Below are 22245 nucleotides of genomic sequence, written 5' to 3'. Positions count from 1 at the left end.
GCGATTTTCTTGTTCGCTTACAAAATGAATAGAAGTTGATTTGTATACTGTATAGGCTATACATCTTCCAAGGTTTTGGAAAATGTGCTGTAGCACTACTAGATTTGGTAGACAGAGTGGAGGAAACAAGCGGTTAAAGAGCCTACTGATACCAAGGATGGTTGGTTGGTTTTCAATTTTTATCCTCGACTGACCAAGCCTTGATAGGTTGTTCCTGGTAGTTTTGCATACTTGTAGAGGCTCTTGACGCAGGCCGGTTACTGAGATTGGCAAAGTGAAGTTTTCCAATTGTTGAAGTGTTGTTGCCAGTGAATTATTTCATTCACTAGGTGTCATTGAATAGAGAGCAGTCCTTAGAATTCATTGCTCAAGCGCACACTGTATGTGACATTACTGTTTAACGCAAGCACAATAATGGCGTGCACGCACAGTAAAGTGCCGTAAAGATAAACAAGCATGGAGCGGCTATATCTACGGCGCCGTAGAATGCGTATGGTAGATATAGCCACTTCCTACTTTTATCATTGTTATTTTTAAAATGCATTGCTTTGTGAAACAAGTGCATCTCCTTTGAACTCAATTTTTTTGTTTAGACCACAACATAGGCCATCAAACACTAACATTTGTTATTTAAGTGTTACTGGAAATTGTCATGTAATATGCAGTTATGTGTTATGTATATATGTTATTTCTCATAATTTCCTGCGTTGCGGAAGGCATCATTGTTTACCCTATCATATGTGATTCTTTGTGTGCATCCCATTTAACAAGACAACCTCTTTGCACTGTGAAAAGTGAGTCAAATGCCAAAATATAGGCATAGTATATATAATATCAGAAATGCTTGATCAATGATCACTTGTATGAGCCTTGCTGATGGGCTCCAGACTGATCAGATGCTTCTTTTGTTAGTGCATTTCAAATACTCTTTGATAAAACATACAATTTGCTGAAAAAATGTTTAAAGTAGATTAGTATGTCTATTGTCTAAATTGATTGTTAGTTTTTGTTTAAACAATAGAAAGGCACCAACATTAGCAGTTACCAAATTACACACAGTGAGGTTCTTTTTTGAAAAGTATAAAATAGTACAGTTCTATAATAAAGTACACACACGACTGTAACAAGTTAAGTTAATAAGGCTGCTGCACTTAAGCCCGCCACCTTTTCTTGTTTAACTTATGTGTCTTAGTAGTATAGTACAATACAATACATGTTGCAATTAGTGTTATGTTGCAATTGCAATGTTGCATAATTGCAATACATGTTGCAATTATGTTATTATATTCTCACTAATGTTGTTTTTGTTTTATTTTGTAAGTTCAACTCCAAAGCAAAGTGCATAGTTTTGTTAATAATTTTACAAACTTGTGTCATAAATAATCTCTTTTAGGTGTGGACAAAGAGCCATCACCCAAAGATGGGGCTATAACTGCACAAGCTCCTAGTCAACATAGTGAAGGGTGGTATATCTATGCAGATGACGACGGTTCTCAAGCTCTAGCTCTCAACATATCTTGGAGTCAAAATAGTACGTTAGGCCTATTAGCATGTTTATAATATAAAATACAGAATACATGTTTGTCTCAAAGTTTGCTCTGAAGCTTCAAGTTCAGCCTTAATATAAAATAGAAAAATACTTTAATGTAAAATAGTCCTTACATCGCATTCAGTTACTATTTTCTAAAAACCTCTACAGCCTGTTTACCTTGACTAAAGTCTTTATTCAAACAGAATCTGAATGATTCTAGATTTTGGCACTCGTGCTGGAAATCCAAAAACGGTTTGGCAACACTGGTAATAGGGAAAGATTTGTCATTTTTTAATGTAATATTTATAGGAATTTTGCAGTGATTTGAGAATTAGTATCGGACTTTAGCAATTTGGATTCTCAAAACTATCGTTTTAAGCAGGGTTGTAGTGAGTAACTGTTTGGGGCTGGGTTTTTTCAAAAGGACAATCCTAGATCTACAAAACTAGTGTTGCCAGATGAGGAATTCTGCTTTAATTTAAGAAAACTTTAAAGCTGTTCAAGAAAAAACTTATGGCAACATCTGTGATGGAACAAAGCTTTCATTGGCATTTTCTCAAAACTTTTGTTAGACTAAATGTTATTTTGAACAAGTAAGTAAATAAATACTGAAAAGTTTGAGTGCTCATCGGTATGCTATAGCCATGTTCCAGACAATGGTTCACCTATTCAAACGTCATATAAAAACCGTTCAAGTCTACTGAATATTACGTCATGGAAGTTGCTAGAAAATGTGCCAAAATTGCACCATCGTTCATAGACTTGTGTCAAACCTGTTTGGACTTGTTTGGGCCTGTTTAAACAGGAAATATTACATCAGCTTTAAACACCTGTTGGAATGACTTCATAATTGTCTTTTATTATTGCGTCACAGTACTGCATACGTGAATTTGAGATATTGCTATCTATTCTGGTCATTCGTAAAATGATTGTTTGAAAGTTGGCCGCACATTTAACTGTTGGCTTAGTGCTTGCTAGCTGGACAAAGGTTCCGTCTTTTATCCAAGTAATCTGTTCTGTAGTGACAGTTTTTCAGTGGTGTAAGGCGTTGCACCCCCTCGTTTTCGGTAGCCGCGGTCTAATTTTACAGAAATACACTGTTTGAAAAGAAGTTCAAGTGTGTGTTTCTTCGGTCATTATATACAGACGAACGGATTTGGGAATCTTACGTTACAATTTTCCCACGAAGAGATTATGGTTTACCGCTGTGACCATAAAAAATAAAAGACGATTCTCTGTCTAGTGTTTGGCACAGAAGCACTTAGAAGCAAAAAAAAATAAAAGACGATTCTCTGTCTAGTGTTTGGCACAGAAGCACTTAGAAGCAAAAAATAAAAGACGAAGTTTGTTAGTTGGTAGGCCAAGAAGCACTTAGAAGCAAAAAAAAATAAAAGACGAAGTTGTTGGTTGGTAGGCTACAAAAGCAAAGAAATAGTAAAAGAAGATCTTGTTTGTTGGTAGTCTACAGAAGCAAAGAAACTTGGAGACATTTCTTCTCGGTTGGTACAGAAGAAAAATAACTTTGACATTCATTGGCAAGAAAGAAGATTAAAGGCAATCCATCTGTGCTTGAAGATTCAAGTGGAAGAATCCAAGCAAGTTTTGTGGACGTTTGGACTTCACATACTCGTACAGCTACGGTATCGTGCATTTAAATTCTTTTTTGTATTTTTTACGGTCTTTGCAGTTAAGTTTTTTATAACTACTGTAATTTTGTGTGTTTGTGTAACTTAATTTTTTAATTGTTAAATTTAGCCCTAACATTTAATATGTCTACACTCGGTGGCGACAGGGACTCGACCGCCGTCGACTCGACTGAGTTTAAGCCTGATGATGTTCTTTGCGGTCGGGCAGGCCATTCTGGGGAGGGACCCATTAACGATGAGGCTAAGTCAGTTCGAGAGGCCCGGCATCTTAGACGGGATATTTTAACTCAAATCGGGAAACTTTCTGTGGCCCTAGGTTCTTTGAGTGATAAGCAGGAACTGTTAATTTTTAGATCTAAGTTATCTACTTTAGAAGAGGAATTACGGCATTTCCATGCTCTCTTGAGTAAAATTTTTAACTCTGCAATCTTAGCAGAACTTCGTGATAGGGTAGATCCCGAATTTAACTCGTTAAAAAATAACTTCGAACAAAAGGAAAGTGAGTTCTCAGATAGGTTGGATGCTGACATACATCCTGAGGATAGCGCCTCAAATGTAAGCACTAGGATGTCTGAGAGCTCGTCACGGATAGTTGCACAAATTAACCTACAGTTAAGACGAGAAGAGCTCCAGATCCAAGCTGAGGCCGAAGCTAGAGCTGCTGAGGCCATCGCAAGAGCTGAGGCCATACGAGCTGAGGCCATACGAGCTGAGGCTGCCGCGAGAGCTGAGGCCGCACGAGCAGAGGCCGACGCGAGAGCTGAGGCCGCACGAGCAGAGGCTGCCGCGAGAGCTGAGGCCGACGCGAGAGCTGCTGAGGCCGCACGAGCAGAGGCTGCCGCGAGAGCTGAGGCCGAAGCGAGAGCTGCTGAGGCCGCCGCGAGAGCCGAAGCTAGAGCTGCTGAGTTCGCACTCAAAGACGCTCAGTTGAGGGCCGAACAACGTAAAGAGGTAGTTTTAGCTGAATATCGTTCTGAGTTGGGCTCCCGGCGTAGCTCTAGGAAGGGCTCTTCTAGGCATTCCAGAAGTGAACATCAATCGCAGTTTAATTTACATAACCTTTTCCAGACGCCTGTTCAATCTGTAAGTGGACCTGTACAATCCACATATTTTCCAGCTGTTTCAGGAGGTCTCAGGGCCGCGGCTAAGGGTCTTCCGAAGTCTGTAGAGCCAAGGTCTGCAAATTACAACCGAACTCCTCCCCCAGAGCGTACAGGTCACGGGGCCGCCATTAGCAGTAATGCTTTGCCCCCTTCAAAGTTTTCTGCGCCGCTAGTTGCTGATCGTCCAGCTACACGTAATTTGGGTGGTTGTGAGAGGCGTATCGTGTCTCCTGATTTTAACGTGTTTGAGGATCGTGATCGGACTGTGCATGTGACTGAGCCCACTCAGCCCCTTAAGGGATATAGCTTGTCTTCTCCCGCTAAATCGAGTTCTCAACAGCAGGATTGCTTTTTTGAATACCAAAATAGTAGGACGTTCTTCGATAAGGCGGCCTTGATTGGTTACGATGGTAATAATATGCCATTTGTCTTCTTTAAAAATCGTGTTATGGCCTTGATGGCAGCTTCGCCCTTTAAGGGAACTCGTTTGACTTTGTTGCAAGCAGCTTGTGTTAGAACAGCTGCACAAACGATTGCTAATTTGGTTTCGGACACTCCTGGCTTGTCAGAGGAAGACAGGATAGAAATGTCGTTAGCTCGCTTGTCCCAACGTTTTGGAGTTCGTGGAGGTCTTTTCGCAGAACCAGAAATTAGAAAGTATCGCTATGGTAGCAAATTGACTTCTATCTCTTCCAGTGATTTGAAAGAGTTTAAAGATGAATTGTCGCAGTGTTTGCTTTATGCGAAAGCTTATGGTCAGCGTGATAAATTAGAAGGACGTTTTGTTTTGGATTTGGCTAAGCGACTCCCGTTTGACGCTAAGCAGCGTTATCTTGACTTTTTAGGTGATCAGTATGGTAGCACTGAGGAACCTACTTTTCAGAGTTTGTTCGATTTTGTAGTACGGGAGGAAACGCGCAAGTCGACTGATTTTAGCATTATGCTAATGGGCGATTCTGGTGAGTCGCAGCATTTTAAAAAGTTTGGCAAAGGAAAATTGCCTTCATGTCCGGTTAGGCAGACGTCTGTAAAACCCCACGATAATGTCATGTCAGGAAGTTCGCAGTACTCGACTGCTGTTGGCGCACCGCGCGGCGGTGTGGCCAGACGTAGTGACATACCGGCATGTTTTTGTTGTTCGTCACGTGGTCAAGTTGAATATCATTTTTTGTCTAATTGTAAAGAATTTTTGCGCTTGACACCTAAAGATCGGAGAGATGTCATTGTGAAAGCTGGCAAATGCTTGAATATTGTTTGCGCCAGCATATGGTTAAGGACTGTAATCATGCAAACAACTGTCGTCAGTGTGGGCCTAACAACGATAGGAAACACTATTTTCTTCTGCATGATTTTTATGTGACGTCACGTGATTCTCTGGATTTGGTCGGTAAAGATGAGGCTGGTGCCAGAGTTCCTGTGCGTAATGTTAAGATTGGAAATGTTAAAGCAGCCTTTAACCGCGTTACTGCTGCTCGTGTTTTGAATCCAATGACTGGCAAATCGAAGTTGGTGTATTGTCAGCATGATCTTGGTTCGCAGTTGACGTTTGTTTCAAGTGATTTGGTGTGCGAACTTGGTCTTAAACCGTATGATAAAGCGTCGTTTAAAATGGATACTCTGGCTGGTCAGAAACCTACTTGTGCTGAACTTGTTAAACTCAACATTCAGTCGTTAGAGACGAATGAACTGTTTTGTGATATAACTTCGGTGGTTAACCCAGCTTGGGCTGACGATGTTAAGACTTTACCACATAAGCAGGATTTAAGTAGTTTCCGTCATTTTCATGACGTGAATATGTTTCATTTGAATGATTGTAGTACTGTAGATGTACTGATTGGAAACGACAACGCTTATTTGATGTGGGCAAAAGAAGAACGTGTTGGTGAAAATCGTAGTGAACCGCATGCTTTACTCACTCCTCTCGGTTGGTTGGCTTGTGGTGGTAAGTCACCCTTAGTTGAAAGCGTTGCTAAAGTGTGCAGAGTGCAGACGTCTTCAGAGTCGGATGTCATCTCTGGCTTTCAGCGTAAAATTCAGTCTCGTGATGTGGAAATAGCAGACCTGAATAAAGTCATTCAGGACTTGACTTTGCGAAATGAAACCTGTGAATTGTCTCGCAATGATATTTTGGCTAGAGAACTTGTCGAACCGAATATTGAGTTGAAAGATGGTCGATTTGAGATACCTGTTCCGTTGAAGGAAGATATTGATCTACCTAACAATTTTGTGTTGGCGTCAGATAGAGCTGCTGCTTTAAGAAAGAAAGCTTTAAAACAACCTGAACTTCGTGATTTCCTTACTGACACCATGAAAGATCTTAAATTTAATGGCTATATTGAGCGTGCTGGTGAAGCAGGAAATGTCAAGGGATTTGAATGGTATTTGCCATACTTTGTGACGTCACAATTAAAAAAGCGTATTGTTTACGATGGCAAGTCTGAATTTCGAGGAACTTGTGTTAATGATGTAATGTTTTCGTGTCCTGATTTGTTAAACTCTCTGGCAGATCTCTTGGCTAGATTGCGGCTTGGCAGATTTGGTTTCATGGCCGATGTGATTAAATACTTTTTTCACATTTTGGACTCTTCAATATGTAAGCCCAATTTTATTGAACTGCTTACGTACACAGGTAGTGCCGTTCGGATCGTGAACGAACGCCCTTTGGTACCTTTGAGTGACGACCCTAGGGATTTTACTGTCATCACCCCTGCCTCACTTTTGACCCCATACTTAGACCCATACTGTGCTGTTGGGCAACCACATGATCGTGACCAATTAAGAAGGGATTATCGGTTCAATTTGTCACTTTCTCAGCAGTTTTGGAGTAAATGGATCGATTTTTACTTGCCAGGTCTTCAGGGCCGGAAAAAATGGCTGAAAATGGCCGAGAATTTGGAGCCTGGTCAACTTGTAGTGGTAGGTTCTCTCCAAGACATTGGTAAACGTGGGAAGTATCAACTTGGGAGGGTGCATGAGGTAGTTCCACAAATTAGGAAAGGGAAGCCTGTGGTTCGTAGAGCCAAAGTTGCCGTCTGCAACTATGATGAGAGTACGGGGAAAGTAAAAGTAGACTACGTGTTGAGGGATATTTCGTGCCTCGCCCCCGTAAAGAACGGTACCCGGTCAATTGGTCGAAAGACAATTGGTCGACAGTCATTTGGTCGACAGACATTTGGTCGACAGGACGTTTGGTCGACAGACATTTGGTCGACAAGACATTTGGTCGACAGGACATTTGGTCGACAGGACGTTTGGTCGACAGACATTTGGTCGACAGACATTTGGTCGACAGGACATTTGGTCGACAGGACGTTTGGTCGACAGACATTTGGTCGACAGACATTTGGTCGACAGGACGTTTGGTCGACAGACAATTGGTCGACAGACATTTGGTCGACAAGATATTTCGTCGACAGGACATTTGGTCGACAGAACGATTCATTTTAGGGTTAGGGTTAACTAACCCTAACCTAACCCTAACCCTAGCCCTAACTCTAACCTAACCCTAACCCTAACCCTACCCTAACCCTAACTGTAACCCAAATGTCCTGTCGACCAAATGTCTTGTCGACCAAATGTCTGTCGACCAAATGTCTGTCGACCAAATGTCTTGTCGACCAAATGTCTTGTCGACCAAATGTCTTGTCGACCAAATGTCCTGTCGACCAAATGTCTGTCGACCAATTGTCTGTCGACCAAACGTCCTGTCGACCAAATGTCTGTCGACCAAATGACTGTCGACCAAATGTCTTTCGACCAATCGACCGGCCACCGTAAAGAACACCTAAGTGTTAGGGTTTGAGCCTGGTTTTGTCTGCGGTGGCCGATACTTGTCTGAGCCCAGAACAGTCGGTTATTATCGCAACAATTGTATATAGCGTCATTTAGCGTGTACCTATGGTACCAATTTCATGTATCGTCGTGTTTATTCTTATTGCTGTTCATTCTTTGCATGCCCTTTGTATTTGCCTATTAACTTAAACGTGAGTGATTCAAACAATTACTGTATCATGTGTTTTTATTCATTGGCTCACAATTGTCGTCAATTCTTTTTTAGTTATGCCATGTCAGACTGTCATAACTAGGGGCCGCTATGTTCCAGACAATGGTTCACCTATTCAAACGTCATATAAAAACCGTTCAAGTCTACTGAATATTACGTCATGGAAGTTGCTAGAAAATGTGCCAAAATTGCACCATCGTTCATAGACTTGTGTCAAACCTGTTTGGACTTGTTTGGGCCTGTTTAAACAGGAAATATTACATCAGCTTTAAACACCTGTTGGAATGACTTCATAATTGTCTTTTATTATTGCGTCACAGTACTGCATACGTGAATTTGAGATATTGCTATCTATTCTGGTCATTCGTAAAATGATTGTTTGAAAGTTGGCCGCACATTTAACTGTTGGCTTAGTGCTTGCCAGCTGGACAAAGGTTCCGTCTTTTATCCAAGTGATCTGTTCTGTAGTGACAGTTTTTCAGTGGTGTAAGGCGTTGCACCCCCTCGTTTTCGGTAGCCGTGGGCTAATTTTACAGAAATACACTGTTTGAAAAGAAGTTCAAGTGTGTGTTTCTTCGGTCATTATATACAGACGAACGGATTTGGGAATCTTACGTTACAATTTTCCCACGAAGAGATTATGGTTTACCGCTGTGACCAAGCCAATAAACAAATTCGGCAAAAAAAATTTAGCTACCAAAAAGCTCGTTTTTGCCCATAAAACCCGAGTTTTTTACAACCCTGTTTTAAAGAAATATAAAGTAAATTCAGCTTAGAATCTAAAATCGAAATTTTGTTGGTCTCCAGAAATCTACAGTTTCATGTTGGGTGTTGGCAAGGCCTGTGGATATACCAGCATAATTTCATGTCCCTGTGTCACCAGTATAATTTCTATTCTACCGTTGGTTTAGGAATAGTTGTTATACATCTGTAACTATAAGTGGATCTATCAACTCTGAATTGTGATTCATGGCTGGCATCAAGTGGTTAAAGCGTAAATGAGCCCCAGGAGACCAAACCAGTTCTCCATCATTTTCTACTGTGGACTGCCGATGTTTGGGACAGTTTTTGTTAATTTTTTCAGGGTTATACTTTCTCACTGATGTGACAGGATACGTCATCACCATAACAAGAGCATCTTTACTTTTTCCTTACTTTCGAGAGTTTTCTTTTCACCAATCAGTCATCAACAACTCTGATGTTTTACATGCAGCTGAGGTTGGTTGAGTATTGCCTCTTATTAGAATTTTTTATTAATTTAATTGCGTTGTTACATTTTGACAAGTTATTGTTTCACTTTTTCCAGTTTTTGCATTGTTTCTTGGAGATCTTCCATTGATAACAGGCTTCAAGTAGCAGGCCAGCTGTAAAAGTACCGATACTTTTTTATAATAAAAAAACAATTGTAAAAATGGCCGATATTGCCAGCTTGATGATTAAAATTCAACATCACATGTTTGTTTTATTTTCAGGTAATAATCAACTATCCTTGCTTTGGAAGGTGGGGTGAAGTTGTCGAGCCTGGTTTTGATTACGTTGTATCTATCAAATCTTTGCCTTTGTACCATCCTTACAAGAATATTCAAGTGCAAGAAGTTATAATAAAAGTTGCAGTACCAGGTAACCACATTATGATTCAAGGTTTGTTAAAATCTTGCTTGGAAATTAATAAAACGCTTGTTGAATATTTTGTAGAAAGGTATTATGCTTTGATTACACTTATAAAATGAAGCTTTGTCAGGTAAGTTGACACTCGAGTTTACATGCATCGTATACAATGGAGTTTAAACCAGTTCCAACATATTAGTGTGCTGCGTTTGTATGTTTGCGTTTGCTTTTTTTGTGTGTCATGGTTTGGCACTTCAGTTGTTCAATTTTGGTGTATTTGACTTTGCACGATTCACTTATACAAGCAAAAATCTGATCATTAGTTTTCGTCATCTTTTAATGTTTTTACTGTTCAGAAACTTAATGTAATAATCCCAACTAATTTTGTTTCAACGAGTTCCTGTTTCTCAGGTTGTGACAATAAAAATGTCAGTCAAGTGAAGCAATGTAAAGTGGAACGGTCACCTGATGAAACTGGTAAGTGGAATTGGCCTTTATGAGCTGTTTCTTCTTAACCCACTCACGCGTGGCTCCGTCCTGTTTGTTCAGAGCATAATGTTACCTTGTTTATTGCAAAGTTGGCAAAAATTAAATAAGACAGCGAAATCTATCATTTTTACGTTGATTTAAGGTCTACAGACATTGAATTAATACAAAAATGACGGATTTTGCTGTCTGGCAACCTATCGAAACCACCAAGTTCATTGGAATCGTCTGAGTGGAATTTTCTCTTGTGCTGTTACGAAACTAATGCTTTACTTAGGTTAATATTTGTATTTTGTTATGTCAGTTTTGTAAATAGTACATATCTGTATACTTGGTTATACATTGGGGATGTAAGTTTTCTTAGGCCGCCTTACAGTCGAATACATGTTGTTGTTTGCTTTACATTAAAATGAAAATATCGGTTGTTGATATGTTTTTGCTGCTCTTATTCTTTGATTTGGTTTCAAAATGAGAGAGAGAAATAACTTTCTGTGTCGATCAGATTTTATAATAGTATACATTAAGCTTAATAATAACTATAATAATACTAATTTATTTCACAACAGTTGGGTGCAAAATAGCGTCTACAAAAAGTCGCCACTCCATAATAATTGGCGATTTTCAGTCAACTGTCGCAGTTCTTCCGAGCTGTGCTTTGTAAGAGATCAGACCCTTCGCATGAATGTTTCTGCTGATCCTTCTTGGTCTCGTTTGCTTTGATCAGTTTTGATAATAGAAGAGTTTCATTATAAACTGAGTTTATTGGATGTTGTATTCTATGTCCCAACCAGAAAAGTTGACGTTTGCTGACTTGTTGAAGCAGGGAAGTTTCTCCTACAGCACCATATGACAAGTCATTGTGAATATGTTCAGTCCGTAAAATTTTTAAAAATTCTTAATGATTGTGTGTGGAATGTGTAAATAGTATTTTGATGTTTGTTGGTTTCCATGTTTCACAGATATAAGTAAAAACGGAAAGAACAAGTGATTGGTGTTGCTTCGGTTTTAAAGTTGATGACATAGTACTGTTCCATGTTGTATTTGCTTTGTGTCGTCGATTTTGAATATCTGAGTCAGGTTTTCCAATTTGTGATCCAAGATATTTAAACTGGTTTGTGTGTTGTAGTATGTTTATTGTTTAGTCCATTGATTTGTTATGAGTATCTTTTGCCTTGCAATCTTACAAATTTTTTTTTACAAAAGCGAAAAGAAATACATGTTTTTCACTGTTTTGTGTGAGTACGTGGCCAAGTGCCCGCTTCTGGCAACCATTGGTAACCTGAGATGGTAGAAGCTGGTAGAACCCTATGACTTACCGTAGCTTAGATACTCAACTGCAGAAGAAGATATAATTTTTACTAATGTGTTTTATTTGAGATGCATTGTTTGACGTCTACACTTTCTACACATCCAAGCGTCGCCTTTTGAATTCAACTAATTGAGCGGACTTGCATTATTCCTTAGCAAATGGTTAAATATTCCACTTATTTCAGATGACAACGAAAATGATGATTACTACGAAAGCTCTAGTTACGGTAATATAATATTTGTTCATATGAATGCGGCATTGTTTGTTAACTGAAGCCAGTAATCACATTAATATAATGTTGTGTTGTTAAACTTGAAAGCATGTAAGACTACTGCCGTTGTTTCACATTAGTGTCCAAATTTAAAAGTACTTGGGATAAAGAGGCAAACTTGAACCCACCAGAGAAATGTTATATGCACAAGCACTGGGCACGTTCCACCATGTCTTGCGCATTATTTTTCGTTGCCAGTCATAGTTTTATCCTAAGATTTCTACAAATTTGTTTTTACTTTCTAGATGATGAATACAATTCCAAAGATTATAAGGACAACACTAGGAGACTAATCAGTTAGTGCATTCTACATTATATCACTGTAAAGCAGTAGTGTAGTATAGTAGAGTTTGTAAATAAATCTGTTATGGAAAGGCTTCTAACTATTTTATGTAACGCCGTATCGTGAAGCTCCACCATCGTCGCTGTTTTTATTTGTTCTTTTTGTTATGCACCGAATCAAGCACTACCGCAACTTTGTTTGCTTTATGGCGCAATAAACTTATCTTTCTGCCAACATTGCGCTGTAATATACATACACATCAGAGATGGGTCATTTAGGTGCTATTCGGTGTGTTGAATTACACTCATAATCATTTATCAGAAATGTTTGATTATGCGACAGTTCTCCCCGCTGTGTTACAAAGTGAATTTCGGTTTGAAACATATCTTTGCATTTCATATTCACATATAGTAATTTAATGCGTGAATACAGTGGCAATGTGACATACGCTAAAACCGTGAGAGTTTATACTTCACCAACAGATATCCTTGGCTACCTTAAACCTTGGTCAGACTATAGAGTAGCATTATACCAAAGGCAGGCAAGACACAACAATACCACAGGGTTGAGCATTACAACAGTATATATTTTACATATTTACAAAATAGTTTAACATTCAAACGTTTTCGGCTTAACCTAAGCCCTCACCAGGAATCTGAAAATATTAATAAAATGCAATAAATTTCAACTTCTTGAAGGTAACTAGCTAACTAATTGTAAGCATCAAGAAATACGCAGCGGTTAGCATTAGGCTACTCTTAATCAAAAATGTGAAGTTATATCGAACGCTCTACTCCCCCAGTAACAAAATCCTGCGTACGCCACTGAACGTGCCGTCAATACGCGTTGTTTATTGGGCTGAGTAAGCTCGCTACGTCATCTACGTAAAACATTATATGCGACGTCAAGAATGTTGTATGATATTGTTTGAATTTGATACAAATTTACCCAAGTAAGTAACTTAACTGTTGCAAACTAACAAAATATCGTCAATGCAAGCAGAGTATGGCAGGCTAATGTTATACAATACAACTTGCTGGTTATAATTAGCAAATGATCATTTTTTTGAAGTCGTTTTGAAAAGCAATTCCGAATGCCCCCCCCCTGAGGAAATCCTGCGTACTCCGCTGTCTGCAGTATTACCATCGAGCACTCAATGAAATAAACTTTACTGGAAATGGCACCTAAATGACCAGGCGCCGCACCTAAATATCTTGACGCCACGATGTGCGCACCTAACTGTATGCACCTTAAAGAAAAGACCCTTTTTTATACTGATTCAACGTTTGCAAACGTTGATTTGGTCCTTTTTTGCAGTACGTTAGCGTTTGCAGGCGTACAAAAGACTCACTTGTGGCAGTCGTGGGTAATGAATTAAGCGGGTTGAAATCACAATCTCCTTGGAATACAACATATACAAACTAACTTTTTGTTTCCCCAGAGTCTTCTGTAGCCTTCCCCAGCATCACTGTGGCAGTGACAGTGCTCGTTGTCGCCATATTGGTCATATTCGCTTTAATCTACGGTATGTGATAAATGTATGTGAGCGTAGTACTTAGTATTGTTAGGTCATGTGTTGACTACCAAGATAGAAAATCAGCTTTCCTCTGTTAAAATTTGTGTGGATGTCAAGCAGTTTGTTATGATTAAAACTTGGTTGCAGCTTATAAAAACTTTTTGAAACATGAGCAAGTAAACGCGTTTCTTGATCTGAGTTTGAATTGATACCATTAATTGTAAACATAACTTTCAGTCAGCAAAAGTTTCTAGATGTACTGCTCGTAGTTTCAGTTAACCAGTAGAAGAGCTTCCGTGGTTTCCTACGTTGGCAGCTTAATTGCTGAGTGAGCAATATTTCATAATGGGATTCAATTGAAAACTTACCGTTCCACTTTACATAACGTTGCTAATTATTTCACAGTAAGGTTAGAAGTTACTGATCAATATGATGATGAAATATGTTACTGGCAATATGATGAAAATAGCTCGTTTTAGATTTACTGGTAACTTGTTTTAGTTTTGAAACTAAGAAGAAAGAAACACCGCACACCACATCAAGAATATTCCGAACCGAATGGTTAGTTGACTATGTCACTATATTTTGAAGTTTATAGCAATGTTGATTTTTGTAATGCTGCACTTTATGCAGAATTCAGAACAAAATCAACTACAGAATGGCACAATAATGTGCCTCGTCAGGAAAAAATAATATTTAAGTGCATCTGAAGAAAACATTAATAAGTGAAACTGAAATTCAATCCGTTGATATTTTTATCGTATGTATTGATTTTTTTCTGACGAGGAAGCAGTGGCGCAAAACGAATTCCTGCAGCTGTTTGCGTTGTTACAGCTACAACAACACACAATAACTTTTAAGAAATTGTCTTCACCCACGAATGGTTTTAAAGCTATTTGCACATTTGTTTCGATATGTTATGAGTTGTGCCTCTCCAAGCGAGAGATTGTGCTGCTGTTTTCATTCACTCTTCCATTCTTCCCCAGAAGATCCAAAGTTGCTCATTCTGATCAACAGCAAAGATGAAGACGGTTCCTACCTCGATGCCGCCAACGTACTCGCCACGATGCTGGGAACGACTCAGACCTTCAACCTGTGGCAGCTCTCTAGGATCGGTGAGCAAGAGAAGTGGGCAGCGGAGGAGCTGCAGCGCTGCTCTCACGTGGTGTTTATCTGCACACCGAAAGGAAAACTGCATTATGACGAGTTTAACAGCAGGAATGACGGATTTGTGGACGCCTTTATAGCAGGAATGCACAGACACACCGACGTTACTGTGAAAAAGCTTGAAGCAACTGCTGTTTATTTTAATACGAACGCATGTACTTGCATACCGGAAAATCTTTCAGGTCAAGTCCAGCGCTTTCAGGTCCCTGAGCAATTTGACCAATTTACTGAACGCATTCGAAAGAAAATTTGTCATCCACAATTTTCTGCCCAGTTTGAGGAATTGCAAGCTTTCGTTGAGACCATAAGGAATGATGGCCTGAAGTCTAGCGTGACAACAACTGAACATATTGATGAAAACTCTCGTTGGTGCGCATCTGCAACTTTGCTCGGCCAGAGCAGACCATTGATAAATTATAATCACACATGCGCGAGTGATAATAACAATGCATATGATTCTGGTATAGCGTCTGCCCCACAATCTTACAAAACGTCCACTCTTTAACAGCAAATGCGAATGTCTTGTCAATGGATCTGCACTGTGCAAACTGCTGTTTCGTGAGCAATGCACTTTATCGAGTTTATACGTTTTATGATTATCAACATCGCTGTGCTGCTGGTGGTCCGAACACACTGCAGATGATCCGATTAGTCTTCTGAATACACAATCATCGAGTCGCAGTACAGCACTTATTTGCAAATTGAGTTTTGTTTTCGTGTTGTGTTTTGACGCTTTGTAGCAATTGAATACGTGAATTTAAAAAGGGCCCACCAACTCCACTTTTCAAATTCCGCTTTTTGTGTTTCTCCTATTCCTTGCAGTGTGTTTTCAAATCATACCTGAAAATTGGCCAAATATTCCAAGTTTAAACATGAAAAATACTTTCTCTATATTTTCATTGATTTTAAACAGGGCCCAACTCAAGCAATTGGGCCCTTTTTGCACTCAAACAAAAAAATTAGGTGTATAGCGCGGTTGACATTGAAATGAACCACATCAAAAGACCAAACAGGTAAACATGGCAGACATCACCGAGTGAAATTTTTAGGCATAATACTCATCAGTAGCATATTATCATTATCAAAATTACACCACAAACATAAATGACTGAAATATTTCAAACGATTTTATCTCAAAAACAACTTTTTGGAAATTGAGCCCTTGAATTCACTTTTCATGATCATTTAGTTCTTCAAATAGTTATGAATTCATTAAATTTTTGTAGTTTTGTACATATATCGCATGTTTCTTATGTGATGTCATAATATGCAGTATGCAAAAATTGCTCACTTGTCAAATTGTATCTTTCATACAATGATCCAAGTTTTCCGAATCCTGACCAGTTGTCGTAGCGACTTTCACCGAAGAATCAGTGATTTTTTTATTTCACAACTTTCTAATGTTTTTCAACCTTCCCCGAGTGTCTACATCAGGGGTGGGCAACGTGCGGCCCTCACTTTTTCTTTTCAAGTAACTTTGTATTATTTTACAACTTCATGTTTTATTATGCTGAATCATATTTTTAGTCTTTTGATGTAACTGTGAGATTGAAAGTTCTTCATGCAGTGCTTCATTTGTATTTCTGCAGTTTCTGTAAAGTGACTTTCGAAGAGTAACTGCCTTCTTCAAGTGTCCACTGTTGTCTTATAGCAATTCCGAACTTTGTTAATGAAATTCCATGTGCTGTTCTTTGTGTCAAAACTGTTATAGTTTTACTTAACCTTTGTTGGGCGGCATAATTTTACAACGCTAACAGGCGGCATAGGTAGAACTAGACCTTCGTATATCAAAATTAAACGAGAAAAAGAGCTTTTTACTTACTTTCCAAGTGAGAATAGCTTTGTGTGAGAATGAATGAGAATCTAGTTTGTTATGGTGCTGTTATTGTTACGTACCATTCTCGCAACAGACGAAATAAAGGTTTTCTCTCTCCCCCTCTGTATTGCCATGACATAAAAAGTTTACTGAAAGACTTGAGGATTCCGATCTACAACTCGATTAATGGCGATTGTTCATAAAATAAAAAAAATAAAGTGAATAAAATGACTCGTTTTGGAGATTATTTTCATGGAAGCAATGTGTGAAAAAGTCAAAGCAGAAATGGTTCCACTATTGCGGGAAACATCAAGCTTCGTTGATACCAACAACCAACAAGGGTGATGCCAATACCAGTCACGTCTGCGATGATGAATTTTTTGGTGTGTTGGTGCCATCGCATGAGACGTGGGTACGGATAAAAGCCACTAAAATAATCCCCCCGCGCCGCCACCTTAAGTAGGCCATAGGCTAGAAATACGTTATCCAAAAATAAAGAGCCCAGAATGTGGAAACTAAACTCATGTTCAGTAGGCTAAACCAGGGCTTCCCAAACTTTTTTGCCGCGACCCCTTTTAATCTACTAAAAATTTTAGCGACCCCTTACGATTGAAAAGATAAACAGTACCTGTATAAAATATGCATTTGTGATATTTATTGAAAAGCTTAGATAAACGAAAAACAATTTACCGGCACTCAGTTCAGTTTGTTTTTATTTATTTCTGATCATCACAACGAAGCCTATGGCCTGCTTCCAATCTGCGTTTTAAAACCGGCAACTTAGCATAGATTTATTTTAATGCGTACTGGTACACTTTATTCTCGCGGCTTGAGCTTAACACATTTGCATTTGAAGAGAGAAATGAAAGTAAAAAGATCGCTTTTCGTTTTTTTTTCTCTAAAAGTCATCAATCACGGACCCCCAAATGCTTTCTCACGGACCCCCAAGCCAAGGAGTCCGTGGACCCCAGGTTGGAAACCACTGGTTTAAGCTTTCAGACGTTGCAAAGGCTTTAACTATAGGAAAGCATTCGATATTTTTCACCAAGTTCTTGTACGAATTGTTTTGTGCTGACTAAAGTTAACCAGTAGCCTAACAACGCTATGGCAAAAAAGCAAAATTATGTAAGATCCTATGCAAAATATAGATTTCTCAGTATCGTTTTCAATGGCATTGAAAAAAATTGGTGTCGGCTATTTTGTTTGAAAGTTCTTTCAGCAACAGGTGCACGCATTGACAAACTTAATAGGCTAGTTAAAAATATGCAGCACCAACCAGTCCACCTCACTGAAATCGATTTAAATACAGTAAATCCATAAAAGATTGCAATAAATTCAACCTGTGAAAGTGCGAAAACATAGATTATTCTCATTATTTTTTCTCCTATTATCTAGCTAAGCTTGATAGAAAATGGAAATAACAATCGGAGGAAATGTAATAAAAGCCGTGATAACATCGCAAAAAAACGCTTTTCGTATCGGAAGTTTACGTTGGAACAGCAAAACTAAACATAACTGGATGTCGGCATGAATCAAATTTGTTTAAATTTGGCATTAACTAGTCTTTTGTTGAATACGGTACTTTTATTGGGAGGGCGCGAGACCGCATTGATTGCTCTGAGTGGGTCGCGGTAGAAAAAAGGTTGAAAACCCCTGGTTTAGATTGTCATTAGGTAGAGTATTACCATAGGTAGGCTACATAGGACTATCCATTTATTTATTTCCAAAATCTTTTTCATCTTTAAATTTTACAATAAGAATTGTGCTTGTTTCCAAAACCAATTATGCTCCATCATTAGCAATTTTTCTGTTATGTTTGTTATTTCGCCGCCCCGATAGCTCAATTGGTTAGCGCGTCACTTCTGGAACGAAGAAGCTTCAAGATCAAGCGGCGCTGGTTCGACTCTCGGGGTGTGCGCTTGAGCAACGCACGTTAAGGGCTGCTCTCCATTCAGCGGCATCTAATGGATGGAATACTTCCCCGGCAACAAGACTTCAACAATCGGAAACTTCACTCTGTCAATCTCGGTGACCGGGCCTGCGTCAGTGATTCAAAGCCTCTACAAGTATGCGAAACTGCCAAGATTAAGCTTTGCAAGAAGCTTTCCCAGTCCGAGGATAAAGATTCAATCAATCAATGTTAGGCTATTTTGCAGTAAATAATTTCAATTTTTCATGTATATATTTTTAATACTGTTTGTAGCTTGGTTTGCAAAATAGGCCCTTCTCTAGTAAACAGCTTTAGGCCTACACTACCCTTAATCCGGCCCTGGTCGCGACCCCCACTTTGGGAAGCCCTGGACTAAACAAACGTTTCGAAAACTAGGCTGTCTTCACCTTCAGTGTTATAAAAGTTAGCACTCCGTGACGGCGCTTTTAGTTATTGAACTGCGGCTGAACCAGTGAAATGCAGATGAAATTTTACGTCTGAAGATGTTTTTACATTTTCTTGGATAACTCAAAGATATCAGACTGGTTAGATATCCCTGGAATAACTATAAGTGTTCCGAAAGCTAGTGCGATTCGCTATTACCAAACTCGCAGCATCAGGCAAAACACAGGTCGGTAATATCTACATTGCAAAGTTGAGAATGAAACTTTCAGTGACGTTCGGTGGCTTAAACCATTGGGAAAGCAACTTGGAAATATGCTGCAGCAAGGTAGTAGGCACGAGGGGCGTAACCGTCGGGCGAAGCCCGAAGGCGTGTTGCCGAAGGCAACACTTGCAGCGGGGGGTCTGGGGGCCTCCCCCAAAAAATTTTGAAAACACTTCCAATTTGGTGCGCTCTGAGAGCATTTCCAAAACAACATCTTCGGACTTTCCCAGTCCGAGGATAAAGACTCAATCAATCAATCAATCAATCAAACTGGAACTAGTCTAGAATGTTGGCTGCTTTTTTAGACTGAGCACAAAAACTTATTGTCAATGTCATCTGTAAGCATTTAAGACATGCATTGGACTGGTGCACTAGTAAAGAGCAAATAATTAGCCTATAAATTAAGCTAGCCCATTCTTGAAGAACACAAGTATATTTGCTCTGAACTTGTGATGTCAGTCTATTGACTCAAAGAATTTAAAAAACACTTGTGCTGTTTCAGTACTGGTTAGTTAATGTACCCTTTGGAATTGCATGTTTTATTGTTGAATCTATGTTTTTTTTGGTAAGAGAACCAGCTTTATTTTCAGCGTACTCAGTAGCCTATAGTCACAAGCACAAAATCACTCATGTGTAGAGGCTGTATTCCTTTCGCCTGAAACCAAAAGCAGCCGCTATGAGATACGCATTGAGTTTATTGACGTCACTGGGAAAGCAACTTTAACCATAACACCAGATAACACGTCTGATTGGCTAAGCAGCTGGTGTCGTTTTGCAAAACGATTGAGGATTGGATAAAACGAAGGCGTTTTTCAATGTAGGGTAAGCAATTTTAAAAGTTGATTTCCCTGGAGCTTCAGTGATGGTTTCTGACAAAAGCGTTTGCGTTAATTGGCATTTATAGGCAAGACATGCGGTTTGGTGAGGACTTAGACTAATCACAAGCGTTATGAGTAATTCTAGTCATGAACACAGTAATTTTCAAGTTAAAATAGACTTGATAAAAATAATAAGAAGTTAAACCTAGAATTCAGTCATTATATTTTGCATAGTTTTCGCTCAGGTAAGCACTGCTTTCCTTGCTTTCCCTCACCGATCGTCACTGGAAACTTTGCACAAGATTTCTTTCTTTAGGATGCAAAGCTAAACTTATTAAAGAAAAGATCACCCAAAACAATTTTTGTTCAAGACGCACACTACAGTATATTTGTTGACTATTCTACTGTCCGCCCCGATAGCTCAATCCGCCGACTTCTGAAGAAACTTCAAGATCGTGCTGGTTCGACTCTCGGGGTGTGCGCTTGAACAACGCATTTTAATGACTTCTCGTTCTTCAGCGGCATCTAGTGGATGAAATAATTCACAAACGCTTCAACAACACGTGGAAACTTTGCTTGATCAATTTCGGTGATCAGGCCTGCGTCAATAGACTTGTTCAATATACAAAAATTTTCAAGTTTTTTAGCTTCTCGCATTGTTACCCATGAGTGTGGCATTTATTTGGCATGATTGTAAGAATTAATTTCTGATGAGGACACACGTACGTGTCGAAAACGTTTGAGTTTATTTTAATTATGTTATATTTTTGTAGAAAAAAAAAAGTATGTTAAACCCGCTAAAGTTAGGCTACTCTTGTTTATTCCTCTATTATAAGAAATATCGGGGACTAAAAAGATTAAGAAGCAGCGCTTAGCGCTACCGCTGCTAGTGGTGGGCATTTTGCTTATTTCAAGCAACCTATACACATTTTTTGAAATTTCTCAATCGATCTATTAAAAATAACTTCAGACTTGTCTGACGGTGACGTCATAATGATGTCATCCGAAAATTTTAAACTTGCGCTGTAATGATCCATCAAAGGGCAAGAAATTGGCTCATTACTCTGTAAGAAAAGACAGTAAAATTAGTAGGTTAGATTGCGTTAGTGCTACTTTCTAACCCTGTTAAATTGCAGGAGTGAAAACAATTGAACAACGCAAATAAGAAAAAACATTCAATCTGAAATCTTTTACCAGATCTGGATCAGATGTAGTGGCTGTCTGGGAGACTAAATGTAATGCATAAAAATAAAGCCCGGAAAATAAACTGTAGCTGAACATTAACAAAATGCAGGTATGCAATGTTGCTGGTTGGTTTTGAATCCTCATCCTCGGGTTGGTTATTCCTGGTAGTTTCGCATATTTATACTTGTAGCTTTTGATGCTGGGCCGGATACCGAGATTGCCAGAGTGAAGTTTTCCAATTGTTGAAGTCTTGCCGGGGAGCAACTTTTGAAAAGGTACCATAAAAAAATCCCCTCTGAGCAACAAAGGAAAACGTATATTCTAGCTCAGTTTAGTCATTCGCTCCCCATCGGCTGGCTTGGCGCATTGGGTTAGGGCGGTGGTAGTAATTAGTAGTTACATTGACGTGGGTTTGATTCCCAACACAGCTGTTGCTCTTTTTTCTTCTGTAATTACCAAACCAAGTTGAAAGGGGATTTTATAATGGTACCTTTTCAAAAGTTGCTGCCGGGGAATTATTCTATTCACTAGGTGCCGCTTAATGGAGAGCAGTCCTGATATGCGTTGTTCAAGTGCTCACCCCGAGAGTCGAACCAGCGCCGCGTGATCTTGAGCCGAGCGCGTAACCACTGAGCTATCGGGGCGGACTAATGCTGCTTCGAACTTGTCTGCTCTGTAACTTCGTAGCCTACAATCCTACAAGTACATGGTAACATGATTGAAAATGAGGCCGTTGAATTTTTCGTGAGAGAAGAGACATTTAACTGATAACCGTCCTGATGAGTATGTTACAGAATGCAGGCCATCAACCAGTTCAGAAACAATTGTGTTGGGATTTCCAAATGCAAGTAGCCTATGGCCAACGGAAAAGTTTGCACAACAGCTACTGACCATCTTTCGTTGTCA

At 39.2% G+C, this 22245-nt stretch overlaps 1 protein-coding gene across 2 annotated transcripts; it reads left to right on the top strand.

Annotated features, from left to right (window-relative positions):
* The first annotated feature begins 597 nt into the window (after positions 1-597).
* On the top strand, positions 598-16857 carry LOC145784607 (uncharacterized). Of its 2 annotated transcripts, XM_082596467.1 has the most exons (10): positions 598-794; positions 1394-1531; positions 9368-9501; positions 9756-9903; positions 10303-10368; positions 11871-11912; positions 12203-12253; positions 13682-13765; positions 14258-14317; positions 14743-16857. In XM_082596467.1, the coding sequence occupies exons 1-10, from the start codon at positions 668-670 to the stop codon at positions 15426-15428; spliced, it is 1536 nt and encodes a 511-aa protein (XP_082452593.1). In that variant the 5' UTR covers positions 598-667; the 3' UTR covers positions 15429-16857. The 2 variants fall into 2 exon arrangements, with proteins under 2 accessions (XP_082452593.1, XP_082452594.1); XM_082596468.1 differs by lacking the exon at positions 12203-12253.
* Positions 16858-22245: the final 5388 nt, after the last annotated feature.

Source organism: Aplidium turbinatum, chromosome 15, assembly GCF_918807975.1.
Source record: "Aplidium turbinatum chromosome 15, kaAplTurb1.1, whole genome shotgun sequence".
Taxonomy (NCBI): Eukaryota; Metazoa; Chordata; class Ascidiacea; order Aplousobranchia; family Polyclinidae; genus Aplidium; species Aplidium turbinatum.
The sequence above is the reverse complement of the archived record's forward strand: the minus strand, read 5'-3'. Positions and strand labels throughout refer to the sequence as shown.